We start from the raw sequence: 21,919 nt of genomic DNA, 5'->3' as shown, positions 1-21,919 counted from the left end.
TTCATTTCTCTGCCTTCCTCACTCAAGAGCTGTCTGATACTCATGGCCTGTGAGGCTCATGTTTAATTAGCTGAATGGTTGGATACAGAAGGCTTCTATGGCTCCAAGTGATGTTGGGAGTGCTGGACATACAAATGACTTTCAGGACAATGTCAGAATACCTTCTACAAGAATATAAAAGCTGGATTTTCCTTGGTTAATACCTACAGCAATAAACAACCTCTTTGTAGGTTATGAGGATATATTTGCTGAATCTGAGAATAAGAGCGATTTCTTGGGGAGCAGTCTGCACAAGGTCTGGTGAGTTTAGGATGGGAGCATGGATACAGTCAGTGTTTGTGGAGGCTTCTTGGTCTAAGATGTGCAGACTCTAAAGGGTAGATGAGGAGACAATCAATTATATGAAGAATTATATGAAGGCAGGTTCCTTAGAGCAGGTTGCACAGGAAAGTGTCCAGGTGGGTTTTGAATATCTTTAGAGAAGGAGATTCCACCACCTCTCTGGCAGGTTGCTCTAGTTCTGTTTCCTTCTGTGTCTGAGCAGGCTCTGAGCAGCCACTTCTTTGCCTGCATTGCCCTTCAGCTCTGTGTGGATCCAGTAGGAACCCTTTGAGTCTGACTCTGGGGAGCGCTGGCATTTCTGCTGCTCTGCACTGTGGCAGCTTTGTTCTTTCCTTTGCACCTCCTGGACTTCTCTCTCCCAGAGAATCCAACTAAAGCTTCCCAAGATTTTACATTTTTTTTAGTCACACTGATGCAATCCTGTGTTAGCTGACAGTTTAGCAAAATGGCCACTGCCTTCTGCCTGTGGATTCCCCTGTGCTGTTTCTCTGATTCCCCCCGCGCTTGATAATTCCTAGTTGTTTAATTAAACTGCAAATTCCATCTCTTCCCTATTCATTCTCCTCTCTGAATCACTGATGCAGTTGCTCGTGTTGAGCATGATGGTTTTGCATGTTAAGCAGGTCTCTCCTTCAGCTATTCCACAGATGTGTATCCTCATCTTCACCCTGCAAGCACCACCATCCTCTCAGAGCTGCACAAAGCACCATTTTCATCTCAGTGTCTGAGGGTTCGCCTTTGAGAGGTGAATTTTCAGGCACGTGCCTTCCCGCAGGCAGCTGCCGAGCTGTAGATTGCTGGTTTACACATATGCACTCTTGGTAAAGGTCACACCGGTGCAATATTGTCTGAAGGGAAAACCTGTGTATTATATGTGTGTCTGCTCCTGTAGGAGGCTGTTTAAGCAGCCAGCTGTGCCCAGATGTCTGAGATCCCCCGGGATAACCTCCCGTTTAAGAGCTCTCGTGGATGACTTTGTGTTGGATTGCTGTTGCTTTGTAGGCTCAGTGCTGCAGGGTCCTGAACCATCTTTCATGTCCGAGTACTGGGGTGTGTGGGCTGAATGCTGGAGGGGGGCCCTCCCTGCCATGGTTTTTATCTTTCTGGTTTTGCCCAGAGCAAGAGACTCTGAGAAGTACCTTGGTTCCCTTCCCTTTGTACTTTCCTAACCTGAGTCAGATGTATTCTATAAAGCAGCTTTAAGCCATTTTTTTCCCCACGTAATCACTGTTATCACTCATGATAAATAACAGTAGCTGCTATTTTAAAAAGACTGATCAGAAAGATGTAGATTACATGACTCACTCGATATTTGTAATTTGCAATAAAAGTAGTGGCATTTTCTGGTCTCTGTTTTGGTACACCAGGGCTCTGTGCTTTATGCTTCAGGGCTTGCTCTCATCTTCATGTCCCCTTACACAAAAACCTTTAGAGAACTGGGGCTCTGTTTCTGCCAGGTGCAGACAGAGAACAAATCCTACATATTGCATCGCTCACCGCTTGTTTTTCATGGCTTGGTTGGGGTTCTTAGCCATGGTTATGTTGTTTCTGCTCACTCTGCGTCCCCTCAGTGCTGCAGCTAGAAAAGGAGCCAACACAGGCAATTCCTCCGGTGCTGCTCCTGTGTCATCAGCATACTGATCCCTTCCTTGAAACTGCCTGCAACTCAGGTGGGTTTCTGCTGCAGAACAACAAAACAGATTAAACAAAAATGGAAATGGGAAAAAAAGAAAAATCCCACAGTGAAGGGTTGTTGGGTTTTGTTTGTTTGTTTTCCCATTAAGGGGTTTATTTTTTTTGGGGGGGGGGGGGGCAGCTCTCTTAAAAACACACTGGTGAAAATCAGGGAATGGCTTTTGCTCAGCGCCGTTGTAAGCACTGCTACCAACATGCGGTTTGTGTTGGCTGCATCCCTGTGTGATTTTTGGTGTAGTGTGGTCCCCAGCACCCTGAGACCTGGGGCAGGCAGCCAGGGGCTCTGATGGATCTCATCAATAGCTCCCCTTTGGACTTTTATCATTTCCTACCGAGAGTCAGTGCTGTCCGTATCTGCCGGGATTGCTGGGGGCCGAGTTGCTGCCCTTCCCCACCAGCAGCCCTGTGAGAGCACTGCCTTGGTGCCTCGTTTCTCCCTCAGCAAAACGGGCAGCAAAAATGCTCCTGCTCTGCTTTGTGTGTGCCTGGGCTGCAGGGTGCTCCTGTAGCAGACAGCAGGAGGTGCTGCTCTCAGCTGACACTTTCGGTACTGCAATACTGCAGGTACAGCCAATTAATGTGCCTATGAGATTCAATGACATACCTCTAGCAGGCTCAGTGTAGAAGAAGCTGCTGGGTGAAGAATGCATGGAGCAGGGTTTCCAGCCTGCCTGTGAGGCAGGAAGATGCAAGCCTTTAATTTCTTTTGGCACTATTTTCTAATTACAATAAATGTTTATGTTGCTTTGGTCCACCGTGGCAGGCCAATAGTAAATTTGTTTGTGATGCCTATTTGTTACAAGGGCTGGAGCCTCTCAACCCCGTTGTTGTGTCTGGCAGCTCCCAGGGATTAATTGCATGCTGTCAGAAAGGCAGCCCCAGCAAATCCAGCCCCATCTTGCTAATAGTGGGATTATTATTTAACAGTTCATGTCTGCACGTGGCTGCTTTTATTCGACTCTGCTTAGCGGGTTTAAAGAGGTTTTCAAAGAACCGAGCAGCTGAAGCAAAAGTCACTGCCGTGTTCAATGGGGAGTCCATGAGCTGTGGGTGGTGCCACCTCTGTCCACTGGCTCCCAGCTCACTGATGAGCAGCTCCCTGCTCTTGTGCTGGGGTGAATGGGCTCCAGGAGGCATGACTGCAACCCGAGGGGTCCTACTGAGCTGTGCAGGAGGTGGCTGGATGTGGCTGCACGGCCCCTATATGTACAGCTGCTATCTCACCACTCTGTTCGCAAAGCCATTGAGCCCCTCTTAAAACCACTGAGGTAATCTGGGTTTTGGGTGGGCTTTTGTAGTCCTCCCTGCTTTGGGGGAAACAATCTGACTTCCAGGGCAAACTTACCTGAGAGAAGTCCCTCACCACTTATTCTCTTTCCAGCTCTGTTTATCATTTCTGGCTATTGCTATTTATCCCTTGATATAAACGTGTATTTCACACAAGATCTTGCAAAATAGAATGAATACTGTTCTGTCTCTTTACAATGTCTTTGTGATTTAGTTCTGGGCTTTTTTTCCAGCTGCTTTGTGTTGGTGACTCATCGTTGTTCCAACCCAGCTGGCATTACTGGGTTCTTAGTTGTTTCTGATTGCTGAGGCTTTATAAGAAACGTACTCTTACAGGCAGGCAAGTGGAGGGCCCTCTGTTTATTGCTATTGAAATAATCCCATTTTTATCACTTGAATCTTCAAGGTCGTCCAATTCTCACATGAAATGCCTTTCCTTCTGCCCTCCACCAGCAGTGCGATGCTGTTTCATAATCTCTGCATTTCATCAGTACTTCTCATGCTGCAGCTGTTAAAGATGCTGAGGCTGGTGGGTCCCAGGCTCCCTCCTTGGGGAACAAATCGTGATGTTGCCCCTCCACCACCTCCCCCTTCCCACTGACTCGTCTGGGCTTCCTCCACACGCCGTCCCCTGGGGTCCTCACTTCTCTTGGTTTATCAAAATGTTCTTCTGGGAAATGAAAACCTTAATCACAGACACAGTGTTGTTATATTTCAAATGAATTTAACCTACGGTCACTTGAGCTAAAATTATTTCCTGACTAGTAGGCAAGAAAACTAAATTGAAAGCACTGTTCTTTCTTTTTGGACTGGCAGGGTGCTGAGCTGCCAGAAGACCCTCCTGTGTCAGGCAGCCCAGTGGGCTCCAAGTCACACTCCCATGGCTCTGGGGATGGGATACAGCTGCTCAAATAAGAAGCCTGTTCCTTATTCCAGAGGGTAGCGTGTTCTGTCTAGTGCTTTGTATTTTACACCCCAGACAACACCCAGCCCATAGAACACACAGATGTGGGGCATCCCCCAGGTGTGTGGATTGGGAAGGTTTCCTTCTTTGGAATCTGTTTTTCTCCCCAGTTTGAACCAAACTGCTATTTGTCCCATTTCCTCCAGCTCTCATAACAAGCTTCAAGCTGCACCAGGGGAGACTTAGGCTGGATGTTAGGAAATACTACTTCTCTGAAAGAGTGGTCAGGCAGTGGAATGGGCTGCACAGGGAGGTGCTGGAGTGACTAACCCTGGAGGTGTTCAAGGAGTTGTATTGTCATTGTGTTGAGATGTGGTTTAGTGAGGACTATTGGTGATGGGTGGATGGTTGGACTGGATGATCTTGTAGGTCTTTTCCAGCCTTGGTGATGCTGTGATAACAAACTCAGCCTTTCTGCAGCTAAGTTTATGCCTTTAGTTTTGTCACTTACCAACGCTGGTAATGTTTTTTGCTCTTCTGGGCCCAGTTTTCTGCATATTTCATCACTTCCAGTAACTGTGAACAGCAGCCCGGTTTCTTGGCATTACACTCACTTTGGTCAGGTTTCAACAACCTCTGCAGGTCAAACCTTCCACTGGTGTTAGGGACAGGGATTTGCAGGCTTTAACAGCTGACCTGAACTCACAGCAGTCAAGGCTTCAGCTTACAAGGAAAAAATGGGCCAGTAATGACTTGTCTTGTACTTCAGATTTGTTTTTCCAACAAGTGAATGAAGACTCACAATGCAAGGCTGTGTTTTACTGAGTAACTGTTGCAAGGCCCAGTCTTATTTGCAGTGCACTACAAGTATCTAGAAATACCAAGTATGTAATAAGAACCTACAACTCAAACATAATAGCCTCAAACACTGCAAGAAGTTATGCACCATCTCATAATTTATTATAATACAAACAAGCCCATCAAACACAATATGTCTACTTATGAAAATATCAATATTCACAATTTAAATAGGTGATAAGTCTCAATTTTATATATCAGTAGCTCATCTAAAAAGTATTTTGTTCCTAGCTGTGGCCTTGAAGGAAAGATAACCTATGTGTAATTGTAAAACTGTCTGTCCATTCACAGTTTATTTTTTATAGTTGTTGATACTTGAAGTATAAATTGAGTACAAAGGACCACCTCCAGGACAAAGATGATTTTGCCTCCGGGATGCGTTTTCCCTAAATAATGAAACTTTATGTGCTCAGTTAAGTTTTTAACTATTGTAAAATTAGGAGGTATGAGTAACACAGCGAGACATTGGCTAGTTAGCAACAGTCATTGCAAGATGCTCCACAAAACTGAAAAATAAGGCAAGTATTATCAACATTATTAGCAGCTCTCATATGCATACCAAAAAAAGTCAAGGCTTTATTACCCAAACCAGACTGTAACAAGGCTTCAAACATCCCTTAACAGGACACGGCTTGATCCAAAGCCCTAAATTGATGAGGGCTGGAGAAACACAGAATCTTCCCTTTGACTTCAAGGGGCTTTGGAAGCAAGCTCTTAGAGCCCTAAACTATCAGAAATGAATCAACTACTGTCCATGAAAATTGCACCATGTCATTTCCAAAGCGACACGGGAACAGGTTAGGAGTTGGATCTGAAATGAAGTTACAACCATTTAATGAGTCACTTTTAGTCGGAAATAAACATTGACCAAAAAAAAAACCCAACAACAAAAAGATTTAGTTTTTAAATATGGCAACTTACAAAAATACTTTGTTAGGAGAGGAAAAAGTCAGATGATGCCGCCAGACTGCAGGGAAACCATTGTTACAAAAAGTGGTAAATCACACCGCGTGTATGGCAGCATGTGCCATGAACTGAGTTTGTTTTAATAAATAAAAGCCCTAAACATTCACTATTTCCTGTAAGGTTACTGTTACATTAAGCAGAATAGTGAATATCTCGTATAAATAGTTTTCAATAGATACATTCTCAAAAATGGATTACTTATCTATATAGATATTGCACTTCAGACTCATTCACATGTAACTCAGACTAGCATTCCTCATAACAAATTTAGCATAAAAATAAGTTATAAATACAGTGTTTTCTCCAAAATGAGACATACAGTACCTTTTTCATAGGTAACTTTGGTTACTATCAACAGACACATAAAGAACAGAGAGAGATTTCTGAGTAAGGTAGAAGGCATGACCACAAGACTATTTATGTAAAACACTAGTAAGGGGAGGAGTAATTTTAACCTTGCTGTGATAAATCAGCAAGGCTAAGCATCCCTTTTATGCTTTATTATTGCAAGTAAGTGTGATATTTTGTTGAGATTTACAGGGACAAACAGGCCGGAGATGAGGGGGCTCTTCATTTCCCTTTGAATCTGTGGAGATTTGGGCTTGCAGCATTCCTTTGGCAAGGGACAGCTTTTGCTCTGCCAGCCGTGCCCCTCTCCTTGCCACACCAGCGCGGTCCCTGGGGTGCAGCAGCACCTGGCAGAGCAGCGCTGAGCATCTCACCTGGCTCTGCTGATGGGGAGGAGCGGGCAGCACCTGCTCACTAAGGCGCTGGGCCCATCCAACCTGAGTAGTCCCGACCTTTCCTGAGAAAGCCCTTCTGCGCCTCAGCCAGCCATTGCACGCGGCCCCACTCTTCGTGGTTTGTGCCTTCTGCTGCCATTTCTTCCCAAGGTGTGCTCGGGTTTGGGATAGGTTTTGGTCTTGCAGGATGCCAGCAGGAGTAGGTATGTGATTGCATGGCAGAAGGAAACCAGGCTGTTGTCCTCAGCAGGACTTCTGCAGACTTGGTATTTTTTAGGACATGTTTGTGCACTAAAGCTGACCATCCACAGGTTTCAGAGGGATGCTTTCAACCCTCACGTCCCACTGAAGCAGAACAGACTGGATCCTTTTTCGGGGACCTCGCTGTAGTAGTCCCAGATGCACCATGAGCTCCCCACTGGTAATGGAGATGGGCACAGACACAAACACACTGCTAGCACCGGGCTGTATTTTGTTTGAAGTTACTGAGAGGCTGCTGTGTTTACTGACCAAGTTGTGCTTGTGTTCACCATGCAAGGAAGTCTGCTCACACATTTAGTAAGGCTGTATTAAACACCCAATATCTAAGTAAAAAAGCTGGGGTACACGATTCCTAGAGACTGTACGCCAAGATCTGAAAATGAGGCAAAGTAGAAGAAATGCACTTGATGCCTTTCTGTAACTCTCTTCCCATTTTCTACACCCGGCAATGCTGTGAAGCTTTTTTTTTTTTTTTTTTTTTGAGTGTAAAGAAAGAGAAGTTAAGCTGCTTTAAATAAGGTAAATATTTGAAAGTAATGTATGTTTTCACTGCTGTAGGGTATTTAATGGATTTACTGGATTTCTTTCACAAATAGTCTTTTAACAATTGAATGGCAAATCTTTAATAGGAATAGCATAATCTGTCAGGAGAAAATCTCAGGTTAAGGTTTTATATATATGTAATCCCTAAAGGCCTGAACATGGGGAGTAACTGAGAATCTTCACTGGTTAATGAGGAAACTGAGGGCTGTAATCACTCCAAATCTTGCAGGACCAGCTTCAGTGGGAGCTCTGCATCAGGCAGGACCTGGCCTTGCACTTGAGAGTCTTCAACTACTGTAACTGAAATAATGGGGAAAATACTCTGCCTTTGTTCTTGGCTCTAGAAACCTCCTTCCATCAAGCTCCCCTGTCTTGGTCACATCTTAAATAACTGAAGACATGCAAACGTTGTCAGCTTGCGGAATTGCTTTCCACGACAAAGCTATAACAGGTCAAATATCGGTCCTTGAGCCCCACTCAGATGACCCAAAAGGGGCTGGTCATAGTCCATGCCTCACGGACTGCCTCCTGCAAAAGGTCTTGACAGCAAATCTGTGTGGCGTTATTTTGTCAGAAAACACATCTGTTTTGGCAAGGTTACATAACAGAAATGGCACCTTCCACAGTACGTAAAAGCATCAATTTGCTCTTTTGATGGTGAACTTGCATGGTCAAATAAGACTTCGTTGTTTCTGAAAAGTAATTAACTATTGTGGCTTCCCTCCTCCAAAGACTTTGGACTGCACTGGTGTTTGGATGCAAAACGTTTGAGTGCAACTGAATGCTAAGACTTGAGCTCTGAAGCATACTCAAAATGCTGTGTAGGAGATCGAGGCATTTGCCTTCACATTTCTGCTCCTAAAATCAAGTGCTCCTATTCCCTCCTAACAGTCCCATCTGCCCTCAGCCTCGCAGGGAAATGAAATCAGATGACCACTCTTTTAAACAGCCACTTGGGCAGATTACATCCTGAAGATGTAACCACTTGTAAAGAACTTTCACCCAGAAACTCCAATTATTGCCCTCTTCATGGTGATATTTTTATAGGCTTTCCATTCTTATCATACTGGTAAACAAGCATTTTGATGCAATGTGAGTTGGCTGGGGAAATCCAAGGGCTGCTTGTTATTGAAAAGTTATGGTTTGTATAGAATTGCACAGGTTGCTTCTGACACTTAAAGAAGGCTTTCAGCGTGGCAGCTGCCATTGTGCGAAATCTTTTGCTAATAAAACAGTAGAGGAAGAAATTAATTGCAGTGTTCAGCAATGCTAGCATATTGGCAATGTCTGACACGATATGTACCACCCAGCTGTTGTTTATTGGCGATACGTAGAGGTGATACAGTATCATAATTATTCTTGGTGCCCAGAGAATGGCAAAAATAGAAGTTATAGTAAACAAAATGGCTGTTGTTTTTCCTGTGGAGTACCCTCGCAGTCGGAAATTGCTCTTTCGTCGCAGCTTATACACAATGATCGAATTAAGGATGAAGAAGATGGAGCAGGGCACTAGGTAAACAGTAAAGCAGTGGATCCAGATGAGGACGTGATGCATTGACGTGCTTATGTAGTCTTCAATCCAGATATTGGGCCACCAGTAGTAGGGAATGCTGGTCAAAAAGCAGGTGATGTAAACACTTACAATGACTTTTCGAGTACGAGCAGGATAGGAGACTGTATGATACTTCAGTGGATGGCACACAGCTATGTACCTGTCGATTGTTAGTGGAACCGTAATCCATATGGATGTGTGGATGGAAGAAAATTCCAAGACCTCAATTATTTTGTCCAGTACCTGAGGCATCTGTTTATTTAAGATGAAATCTTCCATGAGAAAGTCAACAAAGACAATGAAGAAGAGAACGAGGATGTCAGCAGCAGCTAGAGCTAGAAGATAATTGTACGAGGACTTCTGCCTGCGAGCCACAAGCTGGGAGAGGATGATGACTGTCAGGATGTTTGCTGCAGAGACAAAAACACAGAGTTAGGCCTTTAAGATGTGACATCAGCTTTTCTGAGCTCTTATTTGGAGCAGTATTTCTGTTCAAGCACTTGGCAATACTAATTTTCCCACCACTCGAATAAAGCCCTGCCTGCTTAGCCACAACTGCTCTTCAGAAGTCCTTCCCCAGCTTACAAGGTCTTTTTCCTCTGGAGTGGTAAAGCCAAGTCTTTAAGGAAATCCTGCTGCTCAAGTCAGACTTGATGGATGTTCTGGCTCAGCACAAATGTAAACATCCCTGAGCATCCTGAGAATCTTTCTGCTTGCATCTCTCTGGCTGCAGCAAATACCCATCATCTAAATCATGCCTGGAAGTACTGCATGACACTCGAATAATATTATGGTGAAGTGCCACAATATCTTGTCTTTGCTGTTTTCGCTGGCTGGTTTGCTTCAGACTTCCGAAGCTGCGATTCAGTTTAAAGGTACTTTACCAGCTGGTTGAAGAGACTGTAAGCTAGGTATCTATATGTAAATGCTCTACAGAGGGTGCAGCCCTACAGCCCCTGGCCCTGCAGAGCTCCCCACAGCAGGAAGGTGCAGGCCTTGCAGTCCTTCAGAGCTTTGCTGGAGCACGAAGGTATAGCCAAACTTTCATTGCTTGCTCACATTTGCTAGTAATTACTGTATAGTCTGGAATCAGGAAAAAAAGAAAGCTGTAATTCCTCCTAGACGCGTGGCTGGAAGAAGACAGCCATGACTGCTCCCATCGGAAGTTTAAATCACTAGCCTAGAATATCTGGAGCTGTGCTTAAAAATCAGAGCGCTGCTGGCATGCTGTATAACAAACTGCCCAATGTTTGTATTTGACATTTTCATAAGTGCTCCATAAATCACGCCTTCCGTGCATTCAGCGCTTCAAACATTTTTGCCAGTTGTGATGGATTTCCCAAAACAAATCAACAGTAACTGTAACGATTCCTTCACGTTAGAGAAGAAGGAAGTTCAAAGCACTACGGTAGCAATCTAAGACGTCCTACAACTGAGAACACGCTTTTAAAAACTGTTTTACTTGATTCTAGGCAAAAATTCCTCTTTCATAAATGTTTTCAAAACCTGCTTCCTGGGAAGCTTCTTAGTCTGACTTCCCTGAGAGGGAAATGAACTGCAGCAGAGTGAATGATCTTGAGTAATAGCCCTTGTAAGTGTCAACTATTTTTGTATCACCTGAATTGATTAATTTTGTATCTTGGAACAAAACTAAAGTGAACGTGACAGCCAGTGGAGTCATTCTCTAGGTTAAATATACATACTTACATAATCTCCCCAACATCATCATCTGCAACCACCTTTGGGGGAAATTGTTTGATTCTCCCTTCTTTTACCAGGAATGCAACCTCACTGATTTCAGCTCAGTGATACACTCAGAACCACGGTACCATTTTTTACTTCCTTGCTTAAAAAACTCCTCTTTTGTGGCTGCTGATCATCAAATCACTAAAGAGCTTAGGTTGGAGGGATCCTTAATTGAGGGATCATCTATTTCCATGTGTACTCCTGCTCCATCCACTAACTGCCCCAGCCCCCTGAAGACCCTTTTGATAGCCCTCAGGCTTCTCTCAGAGCTGCCAGCCGGAAGTGATGAGCCCTAGAGGATGAAATGAGTGATGTACTGTCAAGGAAATCCTCAAGTCAGAGCATTTACCTTGACAGTGCCAGTCACTGCTGGTTTTGGCGAGCCAGGCTGAATAGCTTGGCTTCACTTGGATATGACTCATGGTGCTCACCTCCTCTTTAATCCTTGGATTTGTTTCACTGCAGCAGCAGCAGCTGGAGCTAGCACGCAGGGAGGGGAACAGCTGGGAACTTTGGCCCCTGTAGGTAAATACAGCTGCTTGGGCAGAGAGCTCCTGCAGGGATGCTGAAGCCATGCCCAGTCCCCATTCCATTTGCCCTTTCTGGGAGTCCGGCTGTTTGGTCCTACCTCCTCTTTTTGCTACAGGAACAAATTTATAAACAGCCCTTTCCTCCATCCCTTCTCCCTCCACCTTTTGCAGGGTTCCCAGCAAAGGCAGTAACAGAGTGTACTGAAATGCAAGTTCAACACCAGCAAGCTTTGCATGGTGAGCTGGATTAGAAAATTGATCTGACAAAGTACATGCAAGCTTTGTCCAATTTTTCTGCAAGGGTTATGGTATCTTGTATTGAAAATGCTTTCCCTGGGATCACATTAGTGCTTTTCTGGCTGGATGATATGAAATATAATAACATCATTGACTTTGTGAAAACAGATATACAGTGGGGTGCAGCAGAAAGCTGCCTGTATCACAGCATGTTCGGTTTGGGAATATTTGTCCTGTGCAGCCTGTAGAGGGAAAACCAAGAGAAGCCATGGAAAAGTCTCAGTCAGTCATTCACCTGTTTCCTCAGTAGTGGTAAGATGGTCCTTGGTACGTCCTCAAACACTGTTTAATGCTCAGTAAAACAAGAACGGAGTGGGAATGTTGTTCCATGTGAGCTGTGCCCTTGTTCCTGGTGACTTCTGGACGCCTGCACAGTGCCCTGCAAGTTCTCCTGGGGGCAAAGATGACCCACCGGGGGCAAAAGGGGACAGATAAGCATACATGACAGAGAACACATTTTAACTGTGTTTATCCTAATTCTTGTCCTAATGTGTTAGTCAGGGGCGAGAGCAATAGGATAATGATGAAAATATCAAAGTATCTCTTTGTTATAACATATATACTGCTACAGCCGCTGGGAAGGGTCAGTGCCCCTAAACTGTCCAGGACAGTAGCGTCCACTTCTTGCAGCATTGTTTTCCAGGTACTAAGTAGTTTAGGTCGTCTGGATTTCAAAAAGATTGATCACAGTGTTGGGAGCTGATGCCAGCGCTGCTTTTTGCAGTGTAGTATTTAGAATTTAAAAATATCCAGTTGAGAATCGAGGCTTGATTAGAGACTGACTGGCTGAAGCCTCAAGAGATGCCACTAGCAGATGATGAGAAGCAACTGTCAGAAATGAAGGAGTCTCAGTGCCTTCCCTTCCATCACGAGGATGACGAGGCCTTTGAAATACAACACATGAAAGTCTCTGACACCCAAACACCATCAATCTGCACTGCAGACCCTTGGTTCTCACCTGGGTTTGGGTTTGCTCCCCACACCAACAGCTGCCTTGCTGAGCTCCCTGCAGAGCCTGGGCAGCCTTCAGTGCCTCCTCAGAGCTCAGCCTGTGACCTACGGGCACAACTTTTTCCACAGCTCCTTGTGTTGTGAATTACAGCCATAGCTCAAGTAGTGCCTAACCATAGCTTTTGTGGGGAATTCACACAATTCCTTCCATTGCCTATTATCGCCACATGGAAGCTTAAGCAGGAGCAATTTTATCTGTCGAAAGAAGAAATAGGCATGTTCCTTGGCTTTGTTACTTTTTTATTGAGAGCATTTTGCATGCACACCGCAGGCTGCGCAGCCAAACAGCCCTCGCAAAGTAGAAATGCTGCTGTGTTGTGAATAAGGCCTGCTGTGTGGTTCAGCAGTTCGCTGTCATAAACCACCTAAATGAAGTAGCCATGAGGGTCGGTTACCGAACGTGATAAACATTAGGTCACTGGATATAATGGACACCTTTTACCAAATGCAGTTGTTGCTAGGATCCCTACCAGTCACCGTGCAATGTAAGAAAGTACCGGCCACGCATTAGCCACCTGACTGGCACACAGAGAGCCTATTTATGAACACAAAATTCTAAGTTGCTTTGGAAAATACGCAAGCCACCCCTCCTTCACAGATTCAGAAATGAGACTTTAGGTTTCAGCACATTACAAATATATGCTGAAAAAAGTGACTGTTTCGACTCGGTGGGAAGAGATGGTTTCCTCTGGGCCAGGAGGCAATATGAAAATGTAAACATGCACAGCGCTCAGCAGGCTGACCTGAGCATGGTTACCAGCACAGCCGTGTGCCAGCGGTTACTGGAGCTGAGAGGTGGACAGCATTCAGCCTTTACTTTGTGCAGCAGCTCTCGGGGGACATTGATGACAATGGGTAGAAATCCTTTTAAAAGACAAATGCTGCAGCAATGTAAACGTCTGTTAATTGGGGCAGTTGGCTGTGCCCAGTTAGGTGTCTTAAACAAAACTTGCGTCTCACTGGTCATTAGAGGAGATAGGGCAGTTTGGTGTTTTTCTCTTGCAGCCAGCACGGGTTGAACTGAGTTCAACCTCAGCAATTGAGCAGATGGGAACAATCTTTGGAGAAGGGCTCTAGGGAGGTCTGTGCTCAGAAACCCCACGTGCACAGACAGGCTGCAGGGCCACAGTGTGAGCGCTGGTAGAGTTACTGAGCATCTGCTCTGCTGCCCAGCACAGCCCAAGCTCCCCTGTGCAGCAGGGGATGGAGCAGCAGCCAGGGACGATGCAGCATTGCCTTGTCCTTAGGAGTCACAGGTGAATTAATGCATCGGTGTCACCAGCCCGGCTCCGACAGTGAAATCTGGCTTCCGGGGCCATTTTTCTCCCTGACAGCATTTATTAGCTGAGGCACCTCTAGGGAAGAACACTGAATGGTGCACTCTTCTCAAGGGCTGGCACTGGCCATAATTGGGTCACTGAGGCCAGAGAAAGATTTTAACCAAGCCAAGAGCACTTCCTCTGCTGTTCAAGGGCACAGACGCTGTAATGGTGCAGAGACGCCGATGGCGAGTGTTCATTCTGAGCCTTGCCAACCACTCAGGCTTGTTAAGTGCAGTAACTTGTTTGGCAGACAGGAGTAATTGCATCGCCTTACTTTTGGCTTTCCTAAAGAGTTGGAGTAGGCTGTTGGTCATGGTATCCATAACACAGAACGCTGTTTGCAATGTGAAAACTGACAGAAAGGAGAATAAGCCTCCATGGAGGCCCAGCAGACACATTATGGCAGAGATCTGTCAGTCCTCTTGCTTGTCCTCCCCCTCCTCATCTATCAGTATTCCATTACATTATGTTGCCGTGTGACAGAGGGGCACTCTGACAGAAGTCTCATATGGAAGTGTGGATGAAGCAAAAGGGTATCACTGAATTCTTCCACATACAAAAAATGACACCCCCTGACATTCATCTACTGTTACTGAATGTTTACAGAGATCAAACTGTGGGTGCTGCCACACAGGGGTGGGTGGTGACAGTGACAGTGGACCACCTCTACTGGTGCAGATTTGTATGAACACTGCATGCAGTTCTCCTACACTGCTGGCAAAAATGCACAGCTAATGGTGGTGATCATTGATGATGTTGTGCTCTTTGTACCTGTTGTGGTTTCTATGGGAATAAATAGGAGGTGTTACTTTTAGAGTGACCTCTGTATTTTCCTCACCAACTGAGGACTGACACATCTGCTTAAGGAGAAACACAACCTCTGAGGTAGCAGAGCAAAGAGGTATCACTGGATTATGATGAGGTGAGAGTGGGGAAGCAAGTTTTGAGCACTGTCCAATAATTTTCAGGAAAATTTTACAGAACAGATGGACAATCCAAAGACCGTTTTCCCTCTTCCTGTTCATTGGATTTTAACTGGCAAATATACTGTCTCTTGGTTGTTGATAAGTTTGACCCAAATACCTGGGGAAAAAATCTGTCTCTGCTGAAATCAGGGGAGTTTTGCCATTTATTTCCAAGTGACGTATGTAGTAACCAGCCTCACAGGTGCTAAGCTGCTCCATATTTATAAGGATTTTAAAACAGTACTAAGACAGGATGGGCAAGACTATGTCCTTTCCTGCATTGGGTCTGCGGTGCAGAAAGCCTCTAATGACCCTAATGTTCCCTATATGGATCCTTTCTTAGAGGCAAGAAAGGACAAAGATAAAAACGTCTAAAACTTGCATCTCAACATCCAGCCTGACATCATGCTACTAGAGCAGAAAAGCTTTTTAATGGAAATTGGTGCTGGGAGGAGAAAAAGCAATCTGCAAAATAATGCAGAAATCATAAAAGGGATTTGGTTATTTGTGTGATGTAGCTGCACAGACTGAGATTTTCTAGGCAATTTGAGTGTCTCATTTGGTGGGTGTCTGTGGCTTCCAGTGTGGGCTGTCAGCAAAATGGTAGAGGTCTCAAGCTGAGTAACTTGAGCTCGAGGATGACAAAACCATCCTATCCTTTCAATACTGAACGTCAGAGCACAAAGGTGGGTTGCAAGGATATTTGATGGGATAGCTAGGCTGGAGGAAGGACATGATTTCATAAGGGCAATATCATAAATTCTTTACTGAACATGAATAATTAAAAGCATTTTACCTTTGATGGTGGTTTGGCTAAAAACAAAGTCTTCCTGAAGCATTAGCTAACAAAGCAAGAGTTCATGTCTGCAAACCCTGCGACTGAGCTTTCTCAGAGGCAATGCCAACTTCAGGCAATAAGCAGGGTTTTGCAGGCTACGTAAAGCCATCACAGCTAGGTTTTATTTCCCCCACTGAGCATGTACTGCATCCACTCTAGATATATCGCTCTTTGGTGTGCCAGTCCGGACAGTGAACAAAACATCTGGAACAAACAAATGTTTGTGAAACATCCTGGTTGGAAGGAAATGGTTGAAAGCTAATTTGTCTTGAAACCAAGAGCAGCCACTCGTGCACCTGATAACTGAGAAAATGGGAAGTGAAATGACAGTACATTCCAGCCGCTCTCTGTTTCAGGTGATACAAAAGAACAATTTCAGTGAAAAAATCTGTTCAGTGCGTTGAGAGGCAGGTTCACCTCCTCTTTCAAAGGTAAAGTGAGAAAACTCCTTTTGGTCTTCTTCCACACTGTTGATCCCAGTCCTACTTAGCCGCCTCTGCCTCACTGCCTGGGAAACACCCCAGTACCTTTTCTTTTACCTGGTCACCCCAAACAGCACAGACAGTACTGCTGACTTTAAGATCTCAACATCTGTATGTATCACTAGTGTGAAGAATGAAAATGGAATTGTGTGGCAGTCCTCCTGCGCTCAAGAGGTTAACTTTGGTTTTGCTTCCTTTCTTTGTGTCTCAGAGTTAATGGGAAAAGAGATGAAAGGCTGGAAAAGACCACCTGAAACCTCTGTGCCTAGATTGTTTTGTACCTGGAGCGTTAATGCAGGGAGAGCAGCAGGTCAGGAAATCTCTTTTGTTTCTCCACCTACAATAAACTGTTTTGACGTATGTGATTGAAGGCCTTCTCCTGCTGGTTTGTGTCTGCTGATTCACCCCCATTTTACTGAGGGGAGCACAAAGAGGAGGAGGAGAGAACTAAGTAATGGGGTGGATGGAGAACAGCAGGGTATCAGACTGCCTAGTGCTTTTGAATGGCTTGGCTTCTTAACAACTGGGGGATCTGCATTACCCACCTGCAGGGAAAACTGGCTGTGCTCTCTCTTTGTATCACCATTGCGGAGAAAAATCTCCTTAGGAGATCTTCCTTTCCAATCCATTTTAGCACAACCATGCAAGGTTGTGCACTTCATAGTCTACTGAGCCTCCCCAGTATTGTACCTCGTTATCATTTCAGCCCTGATGGTGTTGTTCCCTAGCGATATGCATAACAAACCAAAGGGAACAGTTGTATCAAGCCTTCTTCTGCATTAGTGTGGGTTCTGCTATACGCTTCCTTTCAGGCTGCACGGTTTTGAGTGGACACAGTCTCCAGACGTAACTGAGCAAAGGAAACAGCTCCCATCTGTATGTCTTGCTGGCACCATTTCTGAGAAGGAACACTGTAATGAATCTGTTCTTTTTCATAAAGCTTCTTTCCTTAAAGATAAAGCATTCATTTTACAATAGGAAATGACACATTTTAAGCATATTAGCAGCACTTTTGTTCCCCTCTGTCCACTAATGCTCCTGTTACCATGCTTCTCTTGCACTGACTGCTGAGATAAAGTTGTGCCAATTAGTTCTCCTTTCAGCAGGATGCAATGTACTGGCTTTGGGTCCAATTCAGATTTTAAGTCAAAGCCAGTACCATCTTTGAATAAAACGGCCTTGGGAGGGTTCAGTTCTTATATATTGAAGTCTGTCTGATGAGTGACAGCAGAAAAGTGCTGTTTTTTCAAGGTCATAACTCTGCATATAACAATTCTCACAGTCATTTTTTCAGAACTTCCTTTAGTGCTTCTGTAGTTCAGGCGCGTTGTTATGAGAAAACCTATTTATTTGGGAGCTGGGAATGCTCTTCTTAACCAGAAACCCGTACTGCGTTTGCAGACTACACTAGGCAGCAGATGGCAGGAATCCAAGAGGAGTCAGACACAGCAGTAAGTGTGCTGTATGAACACCTACCTGCTGCCTGCTTTGGTCTCTACTGGCTATTACCTGCCATGTGAGTCACCTACAGATACTGGCACCTGCCTCTCGTCCTACTCCTTGTACTAACCGGGTTGTGTCTTTAAGTACAGAGAGCAAACTGCTTCAGCACTTGTTCCACCAACACCACCAACCCTTCCTTGACAGCGTCAAAAGGTTAGGGACCCTGATGAGTCTATGTGTTCCTCTAGGCTAGGACTACAGCTTCTCTCCCGCTGCATAGAGCCCACTGAGTGTGCTCTGTGTGGGGCTGGGGTTTAAATGACCCTATCTCTGGGACACCCTGTTCAGCAGCAGGTCTGACACAAAAGCTACCTGTTGGAGGTACCCATCTGCCAAGTGCGTGCAGGCTGCTTTTCCAGCCTTGCAAAGTCCTCAATATGAATTTAAATCAGATTTAAGTATAAGGCTAAAGCAGGAGTAAAAGAAGCATCTGGGGCCTGGCCTCTCCAAGTAGACAGTTTGGAGTGGTATTTTGCTAGAGCACCTGTGCAAGTCTTATCTCCCAAGGATGGTGACGATGGGAAGGCTGCTGGGTGTTAGCTCGTATTTTATGCTGCTGCTGGGAGGAGGGAAGCCCAGGAAACATGAGCAGGCCTAGCCTGACCTCAAAAATGCTGCCACTCCATCCTTTGAGCAATACACTATACCCCCAGAGGGGAAGGTAATTACATGCAAGGCAGTTCCACTGCTGCTGCACCTTCTCATGAAGCAGGTGGTACTTTTGGTCCTGGGCTGCCCTTCCTGGCTGCCTTTGGTGGCTCTATCACTGCCGAAGCTCTTCAGCGCAGCTGCTTCTTTGCAGTTCTGACTGGCAGACGTAGACTGAGAGTGGATACAGACTGCGAGCAGATACTTGTTGCTTCCTCACCTTTCTGGGCTCTTTGAATCCGAGCAATTTCTCCCCTTCCCTGCATTCAACAACACCTCTTCTCTGACACTTTCCTTCCCTGAAGCAAGAAATGCCTCCGTTAAGCCTTGCTGCAGCCCTTCCTTCCTCCCAGGTACCAGGAGGTGCTTCAGAGGTTCCTCTGTCACTGCCAGAAGAGGTGAGCACAGGGACAGGGACAGCAGAGCGGGGGCTGCAGAACAGCTCTGTGAGCCGTAACATCCGCCTCTCTCTCGTCAATAAGACCCCATTGCCAGCACTGCTGCCTCTCTGCTCCTCAAGGGCAAAGGGACTTCACCTTCCTCTCTTTTGCCTCTACCTTGATCAGACTTTCTGGAGCCTGGCTGAACAGAGAGGGAGAGCCGCTGCTGAGAAAAGGATCTGCCCAGATGTCTGGGTTACACAAGCGAGGGAAATGATGCTTTCTCTGCATACACAATCAGGCCTGGCATAGCCTGGCCTCAAAGTGGACTGCTGAGTTTGTGAGATTTCTTCTCATCAGTCTTCTCCACGACTGAAGGCAAGGAATTAACCAATTCCACTTCAGAAAATGTGCTGCACTTGAGGACAGACCCTAAACGACATCTCTCAAATTCAGAGCATCCCACAAAGCTGATTGCTCAGGCCCCATCTACTTCTTACAGTGTTACCTCTACAGTTTCCTAATGTTAAACAATTGAAGAGGTCTGTAATTACAACATGGTATCCTGAGGGAGCTGCTGCAAGTCATCTGCAAAACACTCATCAAGTGACTTTTCTTGTCTGTGCATGTAAGATTTTGCCCCATTGAAGAGAAATACCAAGGCAAGCTGAGCCATACACGTTTTCATGACACCTTCTTCATAGAATCACAAAGATCGGAAAAGACCTTTAAGACCATCCAGTCCAACCATCTTCCCACCACCAATACTGCCCACTGAACCACATCCCTAAGTACCACGTCTATGTTTCTTGAACCCCTCCAGGAACAGTGACTCCATCACCCTCCTGTTCCCCGGCTGTTCCCATGTATCGCTGCTCTTCCTGAAAATAATTATTTCCTAACACCCAACCTGATATCACTGGGTAAACCTGAGAGAACTTCGGTCGGTTCCTGCAGGAGAGATTGAGACTGAAGCCTGTCATTACTGAGGAAACCCGAACAGCTCCCAAGGGATGAATGAGGAGAGAACAACCTCCTGGTCCCTCCAGGTCTGGGCTGAGTTCACTGCAGCACAGAGTCCTGCCGACACCCTGTGTGTGCTGGGGGTAAATACGGGACTTCACTTTCCAGCTCTCTGAACTATTAGCAAAATTTAATTATAAGCCGGGAAGAAAAAAAGGAACAACACACAAAGAGCATCAATTCATATGCAGAGCAGTAATTGCATATGTGCTGCTCAGAGTCAGGCTTCTCTTCACATCCAATTAATTTTTTTTCTGTGAATTAATTGCTTGAAGAATGTTATTTTCTAAGCCCGAGGAATTAAGGTGAACACAACACCCAGAAGTTGACGGACGCTTCCAAACTCTGCCGTACGTTGCCCTTTGCGTCCTGCTCTGCCCTGATACCGCCGGCAGCTCAGCCCCCCCTGACTCCTGTCCTTGGGATCACCGCTGCTCTCCGGAGGTGCCGCAGTCCGAGCAGCTCCCGCAGCCCCTACGGGAGGGCACAGCTCGGAGCTCGGCTCGGCCGGGACGGGCCGGGAATGCGGATGCGACGCTCGCAGGCACCTGCAGCGGTGTTCGCCCCGACCCTGAAACTCCCCCCTCACCTCATTCTATTTCTCGCAGTCTGCCTCCCCCAACACCTCTGCTCTTTGTCCCCTCGTTAAGTGAGAAACCCCACGGCGGACCGAGCAGCGGTGGAGGAGCGGACCGTAGGGCACAGACCCCAAACCCGACCTCCTCGGTCCCCTCCGCTCCGCCGCCCCGTTCGTTGCGCTCCGTCCGTCTCCAAGGGCGGCCCCGGGGACGCCTATCGCTCCTATCGCCGCCGGCAGGGCGGGCAGCGGGCGGGGACGGCGCCCTCACGTTTTCGGGACCTGTTCAGTTCCAACGGCCGAACGGACGAGGGCAGAAACTTGGTGCCGGGCTGCGTGCCCGCGGCCGGGCGGGACGGCGCTGCGAGGGAGGAACGGCGATCCGGGAGCGGAGCAGCATCCCGGGCGGCTCGGTGCGGCACTCACCTGGCAGCCCGAGGCAGAGCAGCAGGCTGTAGTAGACGACGGGCGCGTACCCCAAGCCACAGCCATAGCGATGGTGCGGCACCAGGGAGCCGTTGTGGAGGTGGAGGTGGTTGTGCTCCATGGACCTGTTCTCCCCTCGGCCGTTCCGCCGCCACTCTCTCTGCCGCCCCGGCCGCGCCGCCCGCCCCTCGCACGCTCAGCGGCGGCGGTGAGCGCGGCGCGGCCCCCGCGGCGGGAGGCGGCGGCGGCGGCACATGGCGCAGCCCCGGTGTCGCGGGGCTGAGGCGGCGGGAGGCGGAGCGGCGGCGGAACGAGCGGGGCGGGGGCAGCCCCCACCTCGGGCGGCAGCGCCCTCGGCCCCCGGCCCTGCGGTACCCCCGGAATGCGGCGCGGTGCGGAGCCCGCCCGGCCCCGGGGTGGGGTCGCTGCCGGTGATGTGAAGCCCCGCGGGGTGGGAGAAGCCCGGCGGGACGGGCGGGGTGGGGACCGCGGGCGCCGAGCCGGGGGCGGTGCGGGGACATCGCGCCCCGAGAGCTCCGCCCGTGCGAAGGGCACCGAAACGGGATTTGTCGCCAAGTTCAAGTACCGGCAGGAAGACAATAAAAGCGCCGGCAGGTTTGTGAGCAGCGTGTCTGGCCGCCGCTGCCGGCACTGCGTGCTGTTCTGAAGCCCGGTAGGAGGAAGGTGGTAAATCCACACGGGAGGGTTTGTTCATCTGCTCATGATGTTTCATGGGAACACAGACCGATGGGGATGGCGCTGCCGCTCCCCCGCAGCAGTGGGGCCGTTGGGCTGCACCCCAACATCTGGCTGCGCAGCTCATTGTGCTGAAGGGAAGCGGCCTGACACGGCCAACACATTCCTCAGCATCTGTGTGCCCCACTACGTGATCTTTTGTGTAATTAACAAAGGATTTGGAGTTACGTGCGTCTTCAGAAGCTGCTGGAGTGCAGGCTGTGTGCTGCGCTGGGTGAGCTCGGCCGGGGCAGCGTGCTGATGGGCTCAGCCTTGTTGTCTGGT

At 47.2% G+C, this 21,919-nt stretch overlaps 2 protein-coding genes across 3 annotated transcripts in view; one reads left to right on the top strand and one right to left on the bottom strand.

Moving 5' to 3' along the window:
• The window catches only part of IQCK (IQ motif containing K), a 99,884-nt gene that overhangs the window by 74,345 nt on the left and 3,620 nt on the right, over positions 1–21,919 (top strand). The gene's annotated exons all lie outside the window — the stretch shown is intronic.
• On the bottom strand, positions 7,400–21,554 carry GPR139 (G protein-coupled receptor 139). 2 transcript variants are annotated; one of them, XM_015877494.3, is made up of 3 exons: positions 20,900–21,554; positions 11,960–12,115; positions 8,900–9,561 (listed from the first exon to the last, which is right to left on the bottom strand). In XM_015877494.3, exons 1-2 carry the CDS (start codon positions 21,418–21,420, stop codon positions 11,968–11,970), a joined length of 669 nt encoding a protein of 222 aa, XP_015732980.2. In that variant the 5' UTR covers positions 21,421–21,554; the 3' UTR covers positions 8,900–9,561; positions 11,960–11,967. The 2 variants fall into 2 exon arrangements, with proteins under 2 accessions (XP_015732979.1, XP_015732980.2); XM_015877493.3 differs by lacking the exon at positions 11,960–12,115 and having other exon boundaries at positions 7,400–9,561; positions 20,900–21,552.

The sequence above is a fragment of the Coturnix japonica genome, chromosome 13, assembly GCF_054131305.1.
Source record: "Coturnix japonica strain WE chromosome 13, WE-NBRP24, whole genome shotgun sequence".
NCBI classification, from domain to species: domain Eukaryota; kingdom Metazoa; phylum Chordata; class Aves; order Galliformes; family Phasianidae; genus Coturnix; species Coturnix japonica.
The sequence above is the reverse complement of the archived record's forward strand: the minus strand, read 5'-3'. Positions and strand labels throughout refer to the sequence as shown.

Excerpts from the sequence above, each read along its gene's own strand:
- GPR139 (XM_015877493.3), bottom strand. The coding sequence starts at position 21,020 with ATGGAGCACAACCACCTCCACCTCCACAACGGCTCCCTGGTGCCGCAC. Across the intron at positions 9,562-20,899 it reads GCTCTGCCTCGGGCTGCCAG|CAAACATCCTGACAGTCATC; the intron begins GTGAGTGCCGCA and ends TTGTCTCTGCAG.